Source organism: Psammomys obesus, unplaced genomic scaffold (genome assembly GCF_907164565.1).
Source record: "Psammomys obesus unplaced genomic scaffold, mPsaObe1.curated_primary_1811, whole genome shotgun sequence".
Classification (NCBI taxonomy): domain Eukaryota; kingdom Metazoa; phylum Chordata; class Mammalia; order Rodentia; family Muridae; genus Psammomys; species Psammomys obesus.
Genome location: NW_026596162.1, coordinates 7,127,623 through 7,151,347, shown reverse-complemented (window position 1 = coordinate 7,151,347; position 23,725 = coordinate 7,127,623). Strand labels below are relative to the sequence as shown.

Sequence of the window (23,725 nt, the reverse complement as noted above, 5' to 3'; positions counted from 1 at the left end):
CAGCAACAGAAAACAAATACAGTACCCAAAAGGATGAACAGACTAGATGCTCCAAGAGATCCTGGCACAGCCAAGCTCATGCCAGCAGATTCATCATAACTGGGAGGCAGAAGCAACCCAAGTGTGCAACAGCACATGAATGAACAACACATCACACACATGGACCTCGGGAAATTGAAATTATTCCATTTTAAAAAGAGAGAAATCTCTGTCACCTGGCTCAATTTGAATGAGCCTTGAGGACATCTGTTGAGCAGACTGACCAGTCACAGAAGGACACATATATGAACCTATTGCCATGAGATATCTCCAGTAGTCAACGCATAGGAAATACAATGGTGAGTGCCAGAAAATAGGAGAGCTGGAGACTGGGTCTCATAAATTCAGGGTTTCAGGATTTGTTTGGTATTCCTTTATTTTTATCATAATCAACTCATTCATTTTAAAACGTGATTCCCCATACTCCTTTCTGCTTTTCTCCCCAGAATCTGAGTTTTACAAGATGTCAAGGTTCTAGACAAACTATGGCAAAAACTGTGGCAAAAACTATACCCTTAAAATAGTAAATTTTATGCTGTTTAGGGTGGTATAACAGATATTTGGTGTTTCTGGCTCCTAGCACAGCGCTCCTAAAACCATTAAGGTTTTTAGGATAGCCTCAGGAAATGTATGCTAAGTAAGCAACTTAGGCTTGACCTTATACAGCCTCAAATGGTACTGGTCACAAGAAAGTTGTCCCAGTTGATTTTCTACCATCCTACTTACCTCCAGGAAGGAGAGCAGGAGGTCTGGAGGTTAAGACCCATTTAAAAGAAACAAACACACAAAAGACTGAACCACTAGATCTGACCAATTTTCAAGTTGCTGGACATGTGGAGACAATGGATGATGTGATCAAAAGGCAGAAAAGTTCTGCCACAACACCCCCTTGTTTTCCCCTGTGCTGGCTGAGAAGTGAGTTCCTTGGTCAGAAGCAATTCTATGTGGAATTCCATGACAATGGATAAGGCATTCTGTAAGTCCATGTAAGCCTAGGAGGAAACATTACATGAAGGAAAGAAAAATTCATAACCAGAATAAATATCTACTCCAGTAGGGACAAAGCCTTGTCCTTCCCACAGTGGATGTGGCCCAATATAGTCAACTACCATCAGGTCACTGGCTAGTCACAGGGAATGGTACCATATCTGAGTGTTGGGTTTTGCTGTTGGAAGATCTGGCACTCAGGAGCCAGGCAGGTCGGCCTCTTTGTCCATGGCCCACAGGCAATGACAAGATAGCTACGGAAAGAGGCTGACTGTCCAGACACCGGGTCATCCTATCTACTTGAATACTGAACTCCTCCTCAGCTGCTCACACTTTTGTTGAGCATTTATATGGGATATAAGTACCTTCCAACTCTTCACCCATTTGGAGAGATCTTTCCATATACTTCTTTCCTAGATGTCTTTCTCACCATTTTTCCAAATCACTGACCATCCAACCAATCAACAGCCCATGAATCAGTGAACAATTGCACATCTGGAAAGTTTCTCCTTCCAAACAAAATGAATGAATATGCATATTTTCCAAAGTTACGCCCACTGTGAAGATTTCCCTTTGGTGGTGTCTTTCAGGGTTAATCCTAGAGAGGGGTTGTTGTAATGCTGCAGCTGTCCACTTCTAGGTGATGCCTAACCATCCAAACATATGAAACCATTAATAAACCAGGCCCTAGTCTTCTCTTCCTCAGGCAACTGATCATGGAGCACACCCCATTAGACTATGGGTATATGCTTGGGAACAAATAGTACTGTAACAGAAGTAGAAACCACAGGCACTTGGGCAACTTCTTCATGTAACTTACTATGCCTCTAGGATCTGCTTTGACGCAAACACTTACGTACCACTTCCATCTGACAATGGATTGCTGCTGTGCACATCTTACTTTATGACTCAGTGAGTCAGATAACACCCAGCTTATGATGGGCACCTCAGGTAGCACGGTAATTTGGTGGTCCATTGTCAAATGTTCAGTTTCCATTAAGGCCCAAAAGCAAGCGCTGTCTCTCAAAGGGAGAATAGTTGTCTGCAGATGATGATAGCGCCTTGCTCTAAAATCCCCAAGGTCTCTCCTCACCTACAGAAGCCTGCCAAAGGCTCCAAACAGCATCCCTATCTGCCACTGATACTTCAAGTGCCATCAGGTCTGCTAGATCATACATTCCTAGTGGCAAAGCAGCCCACACAGCAGCCTGGACCTGTTGAAGAGGCTTTTCCTCTTCCAGGTCCCACACAAAACTAGCAGCTTTCCAAGTCACTTGGTATATGGGCCAGAGTAACACAGCCAAGTGAGGGATATGCTGACTCTGAGGAAACATTTCCCAGAAGGGTTTACCACAGTGATGCTGTGATATCACTGCTAATATCTCAGCTCCAGCTAACAAGCAGCAACCGTCCCACTCAAGAAAAGATTTTACTGCAGTGGTTCTGTTATCTTGTTAATCACAGCTGTTTCTTCAGGCCCAGCCTACCAGAACCACAGATTCTTAACTTAAAATAGCAAATTGCCCTGATAGCGATTAGGGGACTCTTAAACTTCCCTCTGAAACTTCACAATCTTCCATTGTCTGCATTGTTTTCAACATTCTTGTCTTCCAAGCTCCCACAGAATAGCTCACCATGCTTTGAACACTAAATAGCTTTTCCATCCTAAAGTTCTAAAGTCCTTCCACAATCCTCCCACAGTCTAGTCTGTCACAACAATACCCTTCTCCTGGGACGAAATCTGTCTTAGTTGAGTTACCACTGTTGTGATGGAACACCATGACTGAAGCAACTTGGGGAGGAAAAGGGGAGGTTATTTGGCTTACAATTCCAAATCACTTTTCATCATTGAAGAAAGTCAGGACAAAAACTCGAACAGGACAGGAAACTGAAGGTAAGAGTTGATGCTGAAGCCACAAAGGAGTGCTGCCTACTGGCTTGCTCTACCTGCTTTCTTCTAGAACCTAGGATTACCCACCCATACAATGGACTGGGCTCTCCCCAGCAATCACTAATTAAGAAAATGCCCTGCAAGTTTTTCTACAGCCTCATCTTAAGGTGGCATTTTCTCAATTAAGGATCCACTCTCTCTGATCACTCCAGAATGTATCAAGTTGATATAAAACTACCCAGCTCTCCCCCTATACATATTCTTGATCTGGTCATCTCTAATTGTTTCCTTTATAATAAACAAGGACATACTGTTTCTCTATGAGTCCTGTGGGCCACTTAGTAAATAACCAAATTCCAAGCACGGAACACAGAAATCTCTAATTTACCTCTGGTCAGAGGTATTGATGAGGACAGGAGGTAGAATTCAGCGAGGCAGTTTAGGTGCTGAGTCCCCCAAACTGAACACTTCCATTCTGGTCCTCAGCCAGAAGCAGGAACTGTTCTTGATCCTCCAGCCACAAAAGCTGAGAGAGTCTGAGTTCCTTATTGCCTCCAAAGTGCGCATCCCAGTCTGCAGAGACCGCGCTTGAGTAGGTGACCAAAACTCCAGCTGGGACACTCATCTCTGATGAACAGCTTAGGAGCTGGCACCCCAAGTTTTCATGGTGAAAATAAGTTATATCTTCCCCCAATTTCAGCCTATCTTCTAAGTGATTTTAGAGCCCCATTATTGAAGGGGGAATGTTACAAGAGCCTTAACAACCACTGAGGATCAACTCCCTCCATAATGGAATCTATTCCGGCCCTAGGTAGAGACATGACATTCTGATCTGTTCTGAAGGTTAGACTGTTACACAGTGTTGTCTCCTCCTTTAAGAGCTAATCCAGCTGGGAGTTTCAATCACCTGGCCAAGAGGCACCCGTCAGAAGACTGATTTACCCCACGTAAAAGAGAGAGATAGAAAGAGTAACTGTCACCTTAGTACAATAATGTACTTCTCTTCCCGCTCTCGGAGCAGTCACTGCAGCGCCACAACATGTACATAGGCCTTGCTACACTAAATCACCTGCTCATATACAGCCTGCAAGGGCTCATTCAGGAGAGAAGAAACCAGAAGGCCCGAATCAAAGACAATTTCTGCTTCTGGCCAAAGACAAGAACTGAACTATTTACTTGTCCCCTTTCCTTCTTTTTATCTCTTTCTTCCCTTCACCATGCTTTGAACACTAAATAGCTTTTCCATCCTAAAGGTATAACGTCCTTCCACAAACCTCCCTTTAGATACTAGCCAGAGCCTGGAAAGGCTTCCTTTGACACTATGGGTTTCCTTCCTTTTTCTCTAAAGACTCACACCCTGCCCCCTGACACACGCTTCTTGTCTGCCACATGGCTGTTTGCTGACCTCAATACCTAACTCAAAAGGCATGTTTCCCCCTCTTCTAATTCTCCATCCCCTTCCTCCTGACAGCTGCTTGAGATTTACAGCCTGCCTGCCCTACTGTTTTTTTTTTTTTTAAAAAAAGAAAACTCTATTAAAATTATCCTTGAGCTGCCTTCTGAGTTCGTTCTTAAATTGTTCTTATTCACAAGACCACAAGCCCCAAAGACACTAATTTTCTGAGAAGCATGTGGCCTCTCAGGTGGAGTTCTCCAAAACATCGCTTCTGGGGCAAATCCAGGGTTTGAATTGGCATCTGAAGTGAGCCAGTTTCCTGAGACTGAAGCCTTAACTTGTGGGATCGGGTGCTAACTCCAGGAGGGGTGGGCCAGGATACCTAGGTGATGCCTAGAAGAACTGCTTGTCACACTGGTCACAGACTCTTCCCTGTGAGAGTAAACAATGAATGGGTTTCATTATATGCTTATTTTTTAACCACTGTTTTAAGAGATAAATAAGTTAAAATATGTAAAGCACGGATATAAATTTATACCATTCATTTTTTTAAGTCCAGATAATTCAAAACAAAACAAAAACTGCCGTGAAAATGAAGAAAGGTCCAAAAAAGCAGCACAGACTGAGCTGTGGCAATGGGGCTGCTCCTCACTGTGTGTCAGTGTTTCACTGTTGTGGGTGGTTACTCACAACTAGACATGTGTGCGCGCGCACACACACACACATACACACACACATACATGAAAACATGTCCATACACAATTCAGGAGAAAGCTAAGTACGGATGGCAGACTGAAGTGATGTCAGCAACTCATCTGGGGCACACTGTGGGCTTCTAAGACATGCCATCAGGCCAGCTGGATAAAGGGCTTACCCGCGCTCTCTTACATATTATTCCCTACCACTGCTGTGGAGCTATAATCATCTCAGAATGAAAAGCTTAATCATTAGGAAGAGACATCTGATATATTTTGCTAAAATACCACACATAGTTCCAAACACTTAAAGGTAGAGACACTTGATAATCAAGGGAAAAGGTACTTCCATATCATGGTCATGTTGGAACAAACAGCTTCAACTATAATAAGCTGCAAAAAGCAAACAGGATGGACATCAGAAGAGGGAAAAAACAGGGAAAAGGACACGAACCACCACAGAGGGCCTCTGAAAGACTCTACCCAGCACAGTATTGAAGCAGATTCTGAGACTCATAGCCAAACTCTGGGCAGAGTTCAGGGAATCTTACGAAAGAAGGGGGAGATGAAAGACCTACAGAGGACAGGAGCTCCACAAGGAGTGCAAGAATCAAGAAAACTGGGCACAGGGGTTTTTTCTGAGACTGATACACCAACCAAGGACCATGCATGGAGATAACCCCTGCACAGATGTAGCCCATGGCAACTCAATTTCCAAGTGGGTTTCTTAGTAAGGGGAACAGGGGCTGTCTCTGACATGAACTCAGTGGCTGGCTCTTGGATCACCTCCCCCTGAGGGGGAATCAACCTTACCAGGCCTCAGAAGAAGACAATGCAGATAGTCCTGATGAGACCTGATAGTCTAGGGTCAGATGGAAGAGGAGGAGGACCTTCCCTATCAGTAGACTGGGGAAGGGACATGGGAGGAGAAGAGGGAGGGAGGGTGGAATTGGAAGGGGACGAGAGAGGGGGCTACAGCTGGGATACAAAGTGAATAAATTATAATAGATAAAAATTAAAAATTTTTAAAAAGAATTCAAAACTTTAACTAGTTCAGCAGATATCTGTATATTAAAGAACACATTCTCAAAGTGAACCCAACAAAATATGAATGTGAGGAAGGGGGTTAGTGTCACCAGGAAGTGCCTTCCACATTCTACTCTGGGCAAGCACAGTCTCATGGTGGTCACAAACTCTGCATTAACAGAAGCCAACAAAAGCCTGTATGTCCAGCCCACTTAGGAAAGCTGAACAGACATTCCTCCCCCTAAAGGCCTCTTCCATGTCCTTGTAATACAAAAGGGAATAATTCTTAATGTAGTTAACATACACACATAAGATTATCTAACATAAAAGTGGGATTATTTACCCAAGGAATATACCACTTCTAGACAGTAAATGTACTTACTAAGGAAAAGGGAATTTTAAGCTCAAAGTTTCATAAAAATCTAAAATATCAAAAGAACAATACATCCTCAAGAAGTCATGACCAGCCGAGAGTCAAGTTACCTCCCTCTGAGCAATCTACCCCCAAATTAAGTTTATTGTCATGACTCCTTTTTACCTTCTCTTAATTATACTATCCTATTCATCTTAGAAAACACTGGCCTCTGTTGTTAATATTTAATTAGATTAGACTGAGAGTTACTACTACTGTTTTTAATTTCCTGACATTTCAACATGTCCTTCATGGTAGAGAGGGCCTCCTGAGGTCTTGGTCACTTTGAGCAAACAAAGCAAGCCTGTCTGAGGACCCACTCCCCAGGGGCAATCACGGGAAACCTTTAATTGGCTCAAGTGAAGAGAACTGTAGGACCTCAATAACAGGTGCCCACAGCCCTGAGGAAGAATGATAACCAAGAGGGGACTCTCAGAGCCATTTCCTCATTTGTTGCTTCCATCAAACAATATAACTCTAGAATGTACTCAATTGGAAAAGTTGTCTGAGTATTTGTAATAAAACCTCATACAAGTTAAAAAATATTCTGCTCTGATATTCTATGCAGTAAATGAAATTGAAAGCACTACATCTCATTTTTAGGCAAATGCAAACCCATCATATCATGATGTCCTCCTGTGGTCTTGGACCTATCATGCATGGCTCCTGAGACTGACCTGACTGGGGTCACGAAGGAAAAAAAACAAACAGAAAAGCACACGGATACACAGAAAAACAGAGATTGGGTAGACTAGTCTCTCTGATGGAGAAGGCACAGTACCCAGGAGCTCAGCATATTTATTACATAGAGTTGAACAGGAGCCCATGGTTACTGCATATAGATAAACCAGGAAGAAGGTTTAGTTAATCTCAGTAGAGACAGTCGTCAGGATGCAAATATTAGGGGTCAGGAAAGCTAGGATGAATGCTTTCTGCATGTAAGATCAACATTCACGCTTGGACCAGAGTAAGGCTTTGCTAACTAAGCCTCAGCTGAAGGAAGGCTTGCCAATTTCCAATGGGTCTGAGTGAGGCTTTGGTCCGTGACATGGGTGGCTCATGTTAAAAACACACACTCACTCAGGACTTCACACACTCAGCTTCCTCTGTTCCCCACAGTCTTAACACACCTGAAAACTTGATGTTTTAGGTCTGATACCAACTTCTCAAACAGAGGCTGAGATCATTAAGAACACGGAGCATGTTGAAAACCACAGCAAAGCTGCATGGCAGTCTATAAAGCCCACAAATCCATCAATGGTAGAACCACGCTTAACTATGCATTGCAAAATAGGTATCAAAGCCTGATCAGAATGTTCACCAACAATTTTCAAATATCCAACAGCTGGCTAACAGGCAGCTTCCATAATACTAAAATCCCCTATTTCCCTTCCCAAGCCTAACCAAACCTGGACTTGATGTGTGAGCACTGACCTGAGCCACTATGCTGTATCAGAGGCAACTGACAGCAATGTCTGCTCTCTCAGAGACAGGAGAGTATAGCTATGAAGCAGGAGAATTGAGAGAACTGAAGGCAACTGTTTAAGCTACACAGCTAATGTGACCATGAAGAGCTGCCACGCCCACCCACCCTTACTTCTGTCTACCCATCTCCCACCAAGCTCCTCCACCTAAGCAATAAAGGAAGGAGGCCACATAAGGTGACACTGCTAGTGCTACACAAAATAGAACACAAATGGCTAAAAAAGACACAAAGTAAACACTTTGAAGTGTTTCACCCAAATAATCTTCCAAACTCACTGGAAGAGACAAGTCTTCTCCCAGAATACAGCACAGCCATCTTAGTCATTGGCCATGGGCAGGGCTATCCATAATCTCTCTCTTAAACTAATTTCATCTGGATCACTGCAGTGTGTTTGCTTACAGTGTGTTTGAGATCTGAGAGAATTTTAATGTATTCCAGTTTCTAAACAATACTAGAAATAGATCTACTCCCATCTGTAACACCCATCAGTCCTGGTTACCAAGTCACTCATTATCTTCTATGCTTTTGTTCTCAATCTGAACAAACACAGTTTATAACAAATTAATCTCCTGAGACATCTAGAAAACACCAAGTAAAAACATCAAGAAACGCAAACGTTCGATGACCCTGCTTGTTAGAAACCAACCAAGGACTTAGTATCTGAGACAGGATGGAGGACAGGTGAAGGTAACAGTATTTCAGAGCCTTCACTATTGAACACAGTCTAAAATACTTCTGAATATTTGCACTGAAAATACAGTTTTTAAAAATTAGGCTTTATTATATTGCTTAATTCATCAAAGGAGATAAAATACTCTAATAAGCTAATGGCTGCTGCCAAGAATTACCTAAAATGCAACTTATTCCCTAGAGGTAAGACCTAATCAATTATGTTTCTATCAAATCCTTCCAGTAGTCATATTGTGCAACACAGATGGAAACCACTACAGCAGGCTACTATGACATAAGCAATGTTTATTTAAATATTCTAGTATAAGACTAAGACTATGGTTAGACACACATTAAATATTTAGCCTCAAAAAGCAAACAATCGGACTGGAGCAGTGGCTCGGCTGTTAAGACTGCTTGCCACACATGCAGACCTGCGTTTAGATCCCAGAGCACATGCTGCGTGGGAGGCACCTGCCTATAACCCCAGGTTTTAGGGAAGGGCAGAGACGGGAAAATGGCCATATCTTACTGGCCTCTAGACAAGCTGAGAAAACACAGGGTTTCTCCCAGTTCAGGGAGAAACTCCGCCCTCAAAGAAACAGTGACAGAGGAAGGCAATGGATGTCATCTATGGCACCCATGCATGAGCAGGCATGCATTCCCTCAACACACACATATGTGGATATACTCACACACATACACTCGCATAAACCTACACAAATAGTAACTAACCTTTCTAATAAAGTCATTAGCAAACAGATACAAAAACTCACTATTTGACATACTCTATGCCTCAAATGAAAAATCTGACAGCTATAAAAGACCACATTTGGGGACTTCATAATTTTCTACTTTATGTAAGTAGTTTGTGTAATATTTTTAAATAATCTGTGTTAAAATAAGGTGATTACCACGTGTTTTTTTTTTCATTCCAGAGAATCTAAACGTGTCAAAATTGTTCCTACTTCATTGCTAACTGCAGAAACTTCTGATCTTGTAATGTACTGATTACACTATGGAATACAATGCATTTATAATTGGTAGGGCCACTTAGATTTGGGCCAATAAATAAATACAGTCTATGAGCCATATCTGCTCCACACTGTCTCTGAATAATCTATGACTAAAACTGGTTGTAATTTAAAGAAGATTTTTAAAAACCCAAGGAACAAAAAAAAAATCTCCTAACAAATTCTGTATGAACGCTGGCATATAGCTCAGATACCCATGGGTACTCTCATGCTACACTGGCAGACTGAGTGATTATGACACAGATAAAATGACTCACCAAACAAAAAGTTTAGTGAATTCACTACTTACAGAATATGAGGATTTTTGCTTCAGAGCTGTGGCTCTCAACCCCTCGGTTTACTCCTTTGGGAGTCGTAAGACCCTTTCACATGGGTCATCTAAGACCATTTGAAAACACAAATCCTTACATTATAATTCCTAACAGCAGCAGTATTACAGTTACGAAGTAGTAACGAAAATGAATTCTCTGGTTGGGGTCACCATAACATGAGGAACTGTATTAAAGGTTGCATCATTAGGGAGGTTGAGAGCCACTGCTGTGGAGGACAGTGGAGTTTTGTCGTCATTTGGTGCTGTGGGCTAAACTTAGGGTTTGTGCCTTGTACAGGCCAATCACACACTGGCACTAGTATTTTTCTAATGTTTTCTAGGTGATTTTCATATACAGTCAAGCATCATCCCTAAGAAATGATGTTCAAATCACAAAACTGTACATGATTGCACAAACTTTGTTGTGATTAAAGCCAAAAACTGTTGGGAGATGTGTGTATTGAAGACAAAGCAGGTAGGGATTGGTGTGTTACAGATTCTAAAGAACGTGCACTTTACTGTAGGTAGAAAGTTTTGGGCAGCCAACTGAAGAGTTCATGTTTAAATTGTGGATACTTTTATATGTTTATACAATATATTATGATAATATTCACTTCCATTACCCTCAATCATCCTCCCCCTCTCCTGTTGACTGTCCTTCTCAATTATTCCCTCTACCATTCTCATGACTTTCTCCCGCCCTCCCTCGCTCCCTAATCCCCCACCTCAGTGTGTATGTGCAGGAGAGGGAAGGTGGATTGTGGACACAGTCCCTATGTGTTCACCATTGCAATGGCCCTGCCATATCTTGGACCTACTGCAGAGATTAAACATAAAAGTTATATAACCAAATTCAACTTTTGAAAACATTACTCTGGGAGATACAAGAAACTGAGCCTGGAGCAGATGGGCAATTGTGAGATGATGTCAGGAGTCCAAAGAAAGTTAAGGCCTGGACTTAGATACTAGCCTTAAGGCTGAAAATAACAACAAACAAAAAACCCTGAGAAATATATAGGAGGATCACTGGTCTAGCCTGGATAAGGGACAAAAAGAGATATTCTATCTGGCCTCCTGGATTTCTAGAAAGGATTAGTAGATAGATAAGAACATACGGTTTACACACATGGAAAAGCATGTTTGGTCTATCTACAATACTATCCAAATGTTAGTGAGAGACGAGAATAAAGTAACTAAATGCTACACAGAAAAACCATCTCTTGAAAAATCAAAAATAAATAAACAAACAAAAAGAAACTAAATGCAGGAAAGGGTCAAATAGATAAAATAGATATCACCTATAGCTTTATATGGCTTTACTGAGTTTATGTATTACATTTTCCCCTAAATGTAGCATCTGTTTTGTCATACTTTAAAAATCCATGTTTACTCAAACAGTAAATGTGAATCAGAATTTAGGATACAGGAAGCTACAAGAATGATCACTCCTCCTTAACAGATACAAAATCAGAAAGCTAACTTCTCCTTAGCTCATGAGGAGGGTATTAGGCAATAGTCAAAAGACATCCCCAACCCCATAGATGGGCACCACCTAAGTAAGAAGAAACCAGATCAGCAGGCAAACTGTCAGCTGAGTAAAATGACACAGTGAGAAATACAGGCATGTTGTTCTCTCCTGGGTGTGCCCTAGGAAGACTGGGTGGGTTTTCTAGCAGGAGGCTAGAAACGCCACCTGGTGATAGAGATGGTGTCGTCCAGATAGGTGGAGATAACAGCCTGCCTGCCTGCCTCTAGGAATCCTTCTACACAGAGCAAACACTTTCTGGGGAGGGCAGTAAATCTTGTTACCCTTCAGAGACAAATAAAAATATACTGCTGCTGTAGTATAGGCAAGGGCAGGTCAAATGACCCTCAGGAGAGAAGAAGACTCTCTTCAAACCAAGGGTCCTACTCCAAGCAGGGGTCCATTACTGCTGAAGGCACTGGAAACTCCCTACCCAAGACCAAGCATAGACAAAAGGCAGAATGCTAGGATGGTTCTAACCCAAATCCCCAGTATACCAAGCATGACAAAAATCCCCACAATGAGCCTAGTACTGAGCCACAACAACAACTTGTGGGCAAGTGCATGAGGGAATCGCACCACAGGCAGGCATCCAGATGTGACTGAAAGCTGGCAATAGAGCACTAACCTGAGACCAGCCCTTTGGCACCCAGGTCCCACCTCTAGGGCAAGACAACAGCAGCAACCTCCAGAGAATGTGAAGCATGTGGTACAGCAAGGGTAACCATAGCAACAGCCAAACTCAAATCCAGCTCAACCAAACCTGGATCACTGCTCGTCTTTTCCAGGAGTAAAGTTTATATATTTCACTCTATCTTGCACCCAACAACAAAAAAACGGAGATAAATTAAAAACACCCACTGTGGAGAAATACACTAAAAACACCCACTGTGGAGAAATACAGGTCAACAAAACCTGACCAAGATGGCACAGTTGACAAATCCACCAGGCAGGGAATTTTAAGAGCTAAATGGAAACTCTTAGCTTTAAAAGGAAATATTATGATATTGAACAAAACACATTAGATAGAAAAAACTCTGTCAACGGTCTCATCAAGAGACTTGAGGCAGCTGGGCAAAGATATTATTAAAACTAAAACCGAAAAGAAAAAAATATAGTAGAAAAAGAAGAATGCATCCAAGAGTTACAGAGCTCCTTCAAATAACTTATGTAATTGGCATCCCAGGAGAGAAAACAGGGAAAAAAGATTGGAAGAGCTATTGCCCAAAATTTTCCAGAAATAAAAGTCAAGCCACAAATTCAAGATTCTCAGAATCCAAAACCAGACAAATGGTATCCCCTCCACAGCAAAAGAAAACACCTGAAACCATCTATGGAAAAGCACCACACACATGCAGACTCGGTGTGAAACAATTGACAAGCAAGGTAAAGCCCTGAGGCTTCCTGGAGGGGAGATCCACAAGCACTTGACCGGAAGCCAGTGTTACCCTCAGGAAAACCTAAGGGAGTAAGGCAGGCAGAGAACTGTATCAGCAAAAATGTCTTCAAAAGGCAAAGTCACAATGACTTTCTTTCTTTCTTTCTTTCTTTCTTTCTTTCTTTCTTTCTTTCTCTCTCTCTCTCTTTCTTTTCTTCATTCCTTTTTCCCTTCCTTTCCTCCTTCCTTCCTTACTTTTTTCTTTTCTTTTTGGAAAGAAATTTAGAACCAGCTGCCAGCATTCCTATGCCAAAAACATTAAAGGAAGCCCTTCGGCCAATGGCATCATGAGAGAGAAGCACCACTATCATGAACAAATAAGTGATTGAATAATAGATTGAATAAGTACAAAGAAGTACAAACACAACTCTTTTTTTTTTTTAATCACTCAAGATGAATTCCTGTCTTCACCCACTTAAAACTTCCTTTAACATACAAACCTACTTAGATCTCTAATAGTTCTCTGGTTTTGCTTCTTAAAAAACAAAAATTACTAATTTTTAAAGTCAATTTTACAGCTGTTTAACATACTGCCTTTTAAAGTTTATGGCAATACTGTTTATTACTCACTTAGGCTAAATTACCCTCTTGCTTGCTAATTATATAATTTCAACATCGTAAATTACAATACGTAGCAATGAACAGAAAAAGCAAATCTTTAGAAAAACAGGTTTTTTTTTTCATTTTCAATAGTTTCACTTGCTTTAAAATGTTAAAGTGATTTAAAATACCTTAAAAACTGCTCTACATTAAAGCAACAGCAGGCTCTCCATATACTGATTACTCATCCAGAAAAGTATATGGAATAATTATTTAAATGTCTGAATCTGTTATGAAGGTAGATAGATCAACTATAAAATACTTTAATGCTATCACTTATATGCCCTCAATCTACTTAAATTATATATGTGATGCTTAAAAAAAAAGTAGTAACATTAACACACAATTTTTTAACAATCAGACACTGACCTAAAAGCAATCTTAGCAATGGCTAATATTTTTCAGTCTTATCATATAGTGTTACTTATATTCAAAACTAAAAAGAAATTTTTTATATCAACAGCATAATTTCTAATGAAACTCCTCACATGACATGTTCCTCAAATTAAATGTAAGACTACATAATGAACAGCAGATCTGGAGCTAAGCCCACAAGGAGAGAAACTCAGCATGCTCTATAAATCTGAGAGTAGAGACTCTGGGGTCCATGCAGGCGGCTAGGTCATGTCCTGACGAACACAACAGTCATTTGCGAACTAGGAGAAGCTACAAATACTAAGCTCGGGTTTCAAACCAAGGCACAGTAGAGACTTAGTTCAGTCCGGAGAGCTACGAAGCTGTCATCAGACAGCAAAGGTTTTTCCTAGTTCCAACTCTTGTCCTAGAAGAGAGTGCACTAAAAGGCTGAAGAAGAGCTGCTTAAAAATGATGCAATTCAAAAATTAATAAGACACTTACATACAGGTGAAATTTGGTTTTCTAGACCCCTAATAAATTTTTCTGGGGCTGGAGAGATGGCTCAGTGGTTAAGACCAAGTGGTTAAGACCACTGACCCCTGATCCAGAGGACCCAGGTTCAATTCCCAGCACCCACATGGAAGCTCACAACTGTCTGTAACTCCAAGGTCTGATACCTGCACACAGACACACATGCAGGCTAAACACCAATGCACATAAAATAAAAATAAATTAAAAATTTTTTCCTGAACTTTCCTTAACTCTTTAAAATTTCTAAGTCAGTTTTCCCTTAATATCTAATTATATCCTCCTCTTCCTCATCACCTTGTTTTGTTTTGTTAAACAGAGTCTCTCTACATAACTCTGGCTGTCCTGGAATTTACTATGTAGATGAAGCTGGCCTTGAACTCACAGAGATTAGCCTGCTTCTGCTGGAGTTAAAGGCATGGAAGTGCATGCCTGGATCAATATGAAAATCGACACTAGTGCTATAGGTAAAGAAAGCCAGGATTGGATGAATCAAGCTTGCTTAAAGTAAGACAGCTTGTGGACAGAGATGGCTCTGAGATTAAGAGCACTTGTTTCTCTTGCTGAGGGCTTGGATTTGCCTACCAACACCAACATGATGGTTCACAACCATCTCTAAGTCCAGTTTTGGGGATCCAATCGTCTCTTCTAACCTCACCACAGACACTGGGCACACACATGGTACACATACATGTATGCAGGCAAGACTCTCATACACAGAAAAACAAACAGATCTAAAGAAAAACAAGAAAGCAAGACAGCTGACTAGTAGCAGCTAAGGATAAAATCCAGTTTCTTGACACAAATTCTTTTGCTTGTGACTCCACAGTCAGACATAAATCTAGAGGAACCACAGTTAGTTTGGTATCAGGGAGATTCCAGTAACTTAAATTTTATGTAAGTATTTACAGACACTTCAGATATTTAATTCTTCTATATACTTTGGATTTAATAAAACTACATGACGTGAAATTTTTAAATATTCTACACGAAGAGGGAGCATTCATTATGGCTAATGATCATATAAACAAAATATTAATAGAAATTATACTGTCCTCTAATGTTAAGGCAGTCACTTTGGAGAGCCAGCTATCTTTACCTGTTGGAAGTGAGCTGTCAGATGGAGGCTGTCTGCCGTCACGCTGTATCTGCCACATTAACTTCCATCATGTGTTACAGCACAGCTAAAAAGCCATCCCCAAATTTCTTAGTAATTTTAAAGCAAACATTCCCGTTTGCTGAGCACACAATGACAGGACTAAAGTTGGTTGAAAATCCTTGAAGACCCACACTTTATACATAGGACTGGGTCCTCCCAACTGTACAACCAGCCCCAGTGGTTCCCAGGGGCAGCAGATTTACAACTACGTCAGCCTGAAGTTGTGCACACCGGAGGAATGAAAGAGTCTGAGGATGGAAACCTAGTTCCCTATTATTGCTTGAAAAACCAACAACAAAAAACCCTTTGTTCAACACACATATCCAAGCGCATCACTCCCATTAGCACAGTGTACCTGGCTATTCTATAAGCAGCTGTCCGTTCCTCGCTTTCTACCATCACACACTCAAGTTCATTCTCCACTCTCTATAGTTTTCTTCAAAATCCTACTCCTTGTCCCTCCCAAAGTCAACAAGCCACGAAGAAGCACTTCTGAGAGTGTCCAGCCCTCCAGCTTCACTGTTTATTGGCATGGACCACAACGGCCAGCCTGGGGCTCACAGTTGAGTCCAGGATCAGCTCCTGAAGGGGCTTTGCACTGCTACTCTGTATCACTCTATATATCAAGGAGCTTTGCTTCTTGACATTTTCTGCTTCTCTGAGACTGCATGGCCTTGCCCTCATGCTGAAACCAGTCCTCCCTCTCACGGCTTCTTTCCCTTTCCCCACACATATTTAAGTGTTCAAGCTAGCTTCTAGCAGGACCCCAGCTGTCCAGCCAAACCTGCTTTTGTTTTTCCTTCCACAGTAGATAGGAGCTGGTCAGCGTGACCAACAGAATACAGCACGACTATACAACAACATGGACTCTGTGGATTCCACTGGGTCCAACTCCTTCCATCTTTTTGTAGGGAAAACAGTTGTGAACAGTTCCACCAAAGCCCTCCTGTCACCTGCTACGTGAATGTGTTTGTGGAATCTCTCTCTCTCTGGACCCAAGGCAGTCTGCAGCAAATACAGGCCCAGCTGACAGGTGGATGAGAGCATCCAAAAGCAGCATTATTCCTGAACAGCTGAACCTGTGACATGTTCCTTGTTCTTAGCTACGAAATTTGAGAGTAACTGCAGCATTAGCAAGTAGTTCACATTTGTAAGCTAATCCTCACTGCCAAAGAGGCCTGCAAGGATAGTCACCACATGCCATTTACTGCTATGTCTACGACAGCTTCAGGCCCAGGCAGTTACTCAATGTTTGCTGGAAGCGATGATTCTTTAAGTCCTGATCTGCATGCTCTGTAAGCAGGGCAAATGTCTCCATGACTGTGTCATCACTTTAAAGATGGAGTTAATGGTGCCTACCACATGGAATATTGTGAGAATCAACAGAAACCACATGAAATGTTCTTAGAGCCACGTCCTGCTCACTGAAAGGCTTAGGAAAATGTTATATCCTACAGGTAATGTTTCCAACATGGACATTCCCCATAATTAAACTAAAATAAGAAACACGTTGTTTTGTATAAGGATGATATGAGACATGGCAAATTATGAAAAAAAAAAAGAGAAAAATCAATGTACTCTCAAGTACACAGCACAGCACCTCAAGGGAAGGGCGACAATAGAGCATGTTAGTAAGCTCCTCATGTCTCCACAGTCCCCACCCAGAAGGCATACTCCATCTTCCTTAAGTGCTACAAGAAGTACATATGTGCTCCTAGGTTACATTCTACAGTTTATATTACAGCACAGGCATCAAGACTCAGGTAAAACCTGGCTTTTCCTACTTCCATAAAATTTAGGGGGAAGTTACTTTAAGTTGAATTTACTTAGTTCAAGGTCACCAAATGAAATTGATACTCTAATGAAACCTCTTAAATGTGTTGCTGCCACCACTGTATAGTCTATGATTAAATGTTATTGCTTAAACAAGGTCATTAAAAACATAATTAGCCTATCACACCTTATATAATCATATGCGGTAAAATAATAAATTACATAGTCAGTAATTACAGGAAAACACATGTGCAATGTTCTCTTTAGTTCTGACACACCAAGGTGTTGAGTAGCCATATTTAGGATTTTTCCTCTGGTAGCTACCTAGGGTCAGTGCTGAACTCTCAGGGCTTGCCTTTCACACTTGACCATTTTTATTCTAGCTTCCTGCCCTGAACCCAATTTCCCTTCCTTTTCAGTTTGGGGTTCCTAAAAGAGTTACTAGATACAAAACTTCTGACCTGTCTTCATAATTATCTCACTGTCTTGGTCACAAAAGAAAGCAAAGATAAAAGAAATTATATTTGTAGTTTATTAAAGAGTCAAAAAGCATAACCTACATAATCTTAAAATGAATCCTCAGTACTCCAGAACAGGGGTTTACATGCAGCTCCAGTGCAAATGAAGTAAGAGACCTCTGACAGTAAGCCTGATCTGTCAAAGCCTCCGGTGCCTGCTGTCAAACACACAGTGAGCCTTGTAGAGTGATGCATGCTACAAAGCACAATCTCACCTGTCCTTACTGATCTGTGCTATACCACAAAAGTAAGAAACCCTAATCACGTGTTTAAGAAATAGTCAAGTATGGGATCTGACCATTCCAAAAAGCAGAGTTTATGATTAAAGCTGCAGTTCCTGATCGTTTCTGAGACCACTTTCTACATACACGCACCTTAGGAAGGGGCATAACCTGGTGGTGAACACAGAGACACACCAAGGGAGGCACCGACTGCAACACCATGTATAAGCAATTTCTCCCTTTTTGGCTGATGGCAAAACAGTTTATCAATTACAAAATGCTAAACAAAAACTATACTAGCAGGTGCATGAATATTCTAAAAGCAAATAAACATAGAGAAATAGAGACCCCAAATTATCAGTGGTTCAACTTTCAGATTTTGAACTTTACCATGTTGTAAGCCTATACCCACACAATGACTCTGCTGTACGCCATGTGTATGATAAACGAGATGCTTTGTTAGGTGACTTCTGGTCAACCAGCAGCTACTCTAGCTCATTAAAGTAGGTCAGGCTAAGTGTCGGTTTTGGTAATATAGATATAGTAAACACATTTTCTACTCTTAAAAAAATTTGCAATGGGTTTATCAGATAATAAGTACATCATAATTTGAGGAACAGCTGTACCTATATATACATGCATGCACATGATGAATGGTGTATATATGTAGACCATACATATATGTGTGTGTGTGTGTGTGTGTGTGTGTGTGTGTGTGTGTGTGTGTATAAGGCTTTTATCTTTCATTATATATTGGACCTCAGACTCTCAACACTTATTACCTATAAAGAGAAGGAGGGGTGCACTTGCCCCCACATTTTCTGCTGTCCAAGAGAGAGTGGACAAACCTAACATACTTTCTTTTCTTCCAGGGCCCAATATCCCCTTTCCAACACTATCCCCACTATGCTTGGCCAGCAGTTTAAGGACCTGCCTTTTCTGAAGGAAAAATTCTTCTCTAATTCCTTAGTAACCAAATTTGGATCAGAATACAAATTGAAAGCCAAAGCAGTTAAAGAAAACAAAATAAAGCAAAAGGATACAGCTAACTATTGGTAATTTTAAAGCCATCAAGTTACAAAGCTGAAAAGGTAGACACAGTATGGCTCCCACTTCAGACTAAGGGATAGGAATTTAGAACACATTCATAGAAAAAGGTACTTGTGAATGAAGAAAAGATGCCATTCATCTCTCTAACAGGCTTAAAAAAAAACATATCACATATTCAGGGTTAAACAAAGAAGGAATCAAAAATTACATCCCAGTAAAAGGGGTAGACACACAGGGACTGTGAACGTGGTCATCTAGTGACACACAGGATTTCAGAATGGCTTGTTCTCAGAATCCTCATGAGTGTCTCCAAAACAGGGAAACAGTAAACAGCTAACCAAGCCTGAGGGGAGATGGAGAATACAATAAACGTGGGCTGATAAGTTTTATAAAACAATAGCCACTCAAAATGTTCGAAAGCATTGTGTTTTCAATAATATCTAATATTTTTCCAGCTTCTTTTATTTAGTGGACAAATTAGTCAACCATCATTCAGGATCTCAGTTTCTGTGGCTTCAGCTACCTGCATTACCAACCATCTGAAAATATTAAATGGAAAATTGTAGGAACAACTCATACTTTTTAAACTGATGGCCATTCTGAATGGCATCTTATGCTGTTCTCTCACTCAGATCAAGAATCATCTCTGTCAAGGGTATACAAATCCATCTCCCTTATCAGACTGACCGTTAGCTATCAGACAGGTTGCCTCAGTAGTGCAATGCTTATGTTCAAAGAGCCCATTGTTTTACCTAATAGCACCAGAGTGCAGCAGTCGTGATGCAGGGAATTTCGTTACAGTGTAGAGGTGAATTTTTTCTGCCTGTATTGTGTTACTGTTAAGCATCTTATTGCATCTAACAGAAACTGAACCTTATTATAAGTATGTGTGTTCAGGACTAGATACTAGCTGTGGTTTCAGGTGGCCATGGGATGAGTGTGAGTGTGAGTGTGTGTGTGTGTGTGTGTGTGTGTGTGTGTGCGCGCGCGCGTGCATGTGGGTATGTGTGTATGTGTGTGATGTATTGGAATCTACTAGAGATACCTTTACATATCCTCAGGGTGGGACAAATATGTGCCAGGCTTATCTTAAATATCATAAGATTTACTAGCTCTCAGACTGCTTGCCTTAAGTAGTTATGTGGGGCAGAGAGGACAGGGGTGGAACTAAAAGTCAAGACAAGCTCCGGCCCTCTCTGCCACTAAACAGCTCTCACTGATGGCTGCTAAAGAGTGATAGCATGGTATTTCAGAGATCTAAAACTAAGCAGTTCCTGCTCTAGGTTAGGATGCTTCCGGTTCTCCTTGGGTTAAGCTTATTCCTATCAAAGTAGCACATATATAAGACTGATTTCCAAAGCTCAGTCTTGCCTCTTGGGTAAAATCCTAAGAGTAACATCACACTTCTAGTTTGTACAAAAAACAGAAATGAGAGCACACTTCCTTTTTATTTGGAATTTAATTAATCCAAATCCCCAAAACCCAGACTACTGTAATGCCTTCAGCCATAATACAAAATAGCCTGGTTTCATACTAGGTTCTTTTTTACTATCTGTTTCACTTACAAGTTTGCTATATGTCAAACAGTACATGATCTGGGAAAATATAAAGATTTCCTCACATGTTAGCTACCAAAAAGAAGCTTGCTTTCTGCTTCAATGTTGGCAAAGTGAAGATAAACTCTCAAAAACTGTTGAAAATATCAAATAAAGAACATGGAAGCCGGTACCCAGCACAAAATACAAAACGCATTCAATATGTATTTGCCTGTCTTCCAAGTTTGACAGCTGATTGTCTACAAACATTGCCTAAGCACCCGTTGCACTTTAATGGTACATTTAATCCAAGAGACTGAGATGAAATACAACACAGCGGCATGTTTAAATCCTGCCTTTGGTATTATTTCACAACCTCTCTTCAATAAACATGGATTCAGTACTCACTACATGTCAGATTACACTAGGACTTGAGAATTCAGAATGAGCAAGCCTTACACTCAAAACTCTCAAGTTAGAAAAGACAAAATTATAACGCAATTAAAAACCAAAGTATGTACAAAGAGCAGGAGTAGCAGGATGAAGCAAGAAATTTACCCTTGCTTGAAAGAGCAAGGAGGATGAAGCTGAACAAAAAAGCTGTGCGAAGGTAAAGGGAAGATGCTCTGGAGGCAGGTTTGCTCAGAAGCCCCATTTGCTCACTATACAACTTAGGAAAGTTTAAATAGCCTGAATTGCTTTGTGTGTGTGTGTGTGTGTGTGTGTGTGTGTGTGTGTGTGTGTGTGTATACACACTTTGCAGATTTAGGGAAAGTAACACAAAGGAGGCACTCAATACATGATGGCCTCTTGTCTTGTCGTGGGAGCTGTGCTTGCTTGCTTGTTTTGAACAGATTAAGCAGTATGTGGCACGGCAGAGAGCATTTCTTCGCGAAGCATCAAGCTACATATGGGACTGCTCTGGTCCCTGCATGTGCAAGACGCAAGGAACTGCTGGCCACCACTTTCTGTAAGCACTTGTTAGGCTCACATAACTGGAGCTCTCCAGGATTGCTATCTGCTATTACTAACCAAATGGGTGACTTAAAGTGCTGAAAAGCCATTATGACAATGATCTTCAGTGTTTTAAATATTGTTCAATCTTGCAAACAGGCCCACTACATTATACTTACTGTAAGACCCACCTGACTAACTTTCTGTCAAATTCCTTGAAGAGCCAAGCTAGTCATGAACATAGCAATATATATTCTTACTAAGTTTTATCATTATACTTTAATAAACAATTCATACTTTGGAAACATGAAACTGTGCATAAATACACACCAGGTCATAAGTGAAATAAAGGAATCTATCTTGAAATGATCTGTATGTGGTCTTAACTTTTCAGAAGTATAAACATGCAATCAAGAGTCTGCTGGTACCAGAATCCCCTTTAACTGTGTAGTTTCCATAAATAATTAAGTACCCTGAAATTTATCCTGCTGGTACATAATTCCCTTATATTTTCCTCTTTGAACATGTGCATCCTCCATCATGACGGATTTTACCTATAAATATATGTGTACTATATGCTATTAATTTCTTATCACCCAGATTTTGAAATAATGTTCAACTGGAGTTAAGACTTTTAAAGAACTGAATTTTTGTTTAGGGTTTCTGTTGCTGTTTCGGAAAAAGCAGTTGTTTTTTGTTGCTGTTTCAGAAGAGCAGCCACTCCAGATTCAAACTGTTAACCCTGTCGCTGTCCAGTCATTATTACTCTTTAGAAGCTATTTTTAAAACTCAGAGCTCAAGAGTATAAGCACTTCCACATTAAGAAAACCAGACGTTTCTTCAGAAAGCAAACCTACAGACTGGATGAAAGTAGTATGTGTACGAAGGCACACTCTGACAACCACAAACTGATGCTATAACGTGGCTAAGCCCAGTTCCCAATCACCTTGACTAATGAAGTGATAGACGGAATTCTCAAATGTCAGACACAGCAACTTGAGGCCAGAAGGAGACCGACAAACAAAAGGAAATCGGAGAGGAGACAGACAACTGTTTCGACTGCTCTAGACCTTGGCCCAGCCCCTGACCCACTGTAATCTACTTAGTCATCTCTGTCTACAAAAAGAAAGAAAGAAAGAAAGGACTGGTCAGTCCACCGTGATCCCCGCGAGCAGGCAATCCAAGGGCTGCATTTGGTTTGAGATCTGTCAGCAAGAAAAAGGGCCAAACCAGGAAAGAAGGAATAAAAAGGGTCGAAACTGCAAAGAGCGATGTGTGTGCGCGCACAGAGGTGGGAGGGGGCTAATGACAGGAGCACGAACTGTGTCCAGCCTGGGCACCGGCGCGAGTCGCGCGTGCTCCAGCGGCCGGCACCGGGCCGAGGGTGCGAACGCCCGGAACACCCGTGGAGTGGGACCCCACCGCTCCCTCCGCCCCGCGCATTACCCGTGAGGTTCCTCAGCACCGTGCCATGGGCCCAGAGGCTCAGGACCTGCTGCACCGACAGGTTGATCATCGAGTGGTCGGCGCCCTCCGCCCTCATCGTCCCCGCGGGGCGGCAGCGGGGCGCTCCGGGGGGCGCCGCTCGGCGGGTGTCGCAAGCAGCGTCCTCCCCGCCGGGGAGACATCGAGGAGCGCGGGCGGGCGAGGCCTGGGCCGCGGGAGGCACAGCCGCTCCCGCTCAGGGCCCGCGTCGCGCCGCGGGGGCCCGCCACGCCACGAGGCCCGGGTCACGCCGTGAGGCCCGCGCGGAGCGGCAGCCGGCGGGGGCAGGCCGCGGGACGAGGCTCATCGCGAGGACGCGCGACGAGGCAGCGGCGCCCGGCCGCGGCACTGGCCGCCCGCCTGCCGCTCGCTCCGCCTTCGGGTCGCCGACGCTCGAGGAGCCGCCCCCTCCGCCCGCGACAGCTCCGGGGCGCGCGCAGGCGCGTGCCCGCTCCCCAGCCCCGCCTCCCCCGGGCGAGGCGCTGCGCACGCGCACTGCCCCCGCTCCGCGCGCGCGCGCCGGCTTTCGGCAGCCTGGAGCTCCCGGCGGCCGCAAGCTCCCGGAGTCCGCCCGCAGTGGGGCGGAGGGAGCGCCGCACGTCACTGGCGCCACCGCCGGGCCTCGCTGCTGATTGGC

The 23,725-nt window shown here is 42.3% G+C and overlaps 1 protein-coding gene across 1 annotated transcript in view; it reads right to left on the bottom strand.

Moving 5' to 3' along the window:
• Positions 1-23,490, bottom strand: part of Tmem170b (transmembrane protein 170B) — a 39,438-nt gene extending 15,948 nt beyond the window's left edge. The window contains exon 1 of the mRNA XM_055595216.1: positions 23,050-23,490. Coding sequence (XP_055451191.1) covers positions 23,050-23,146 — 97 coding nt within the window. The 5' untranslated portion in view covers positions 23,147-23,490. The remainder of the gene's footprint in view (positions 1-23,049) is intronic.
• Positions 23,491-23,725: the final 235 nt, after the last annotated feature.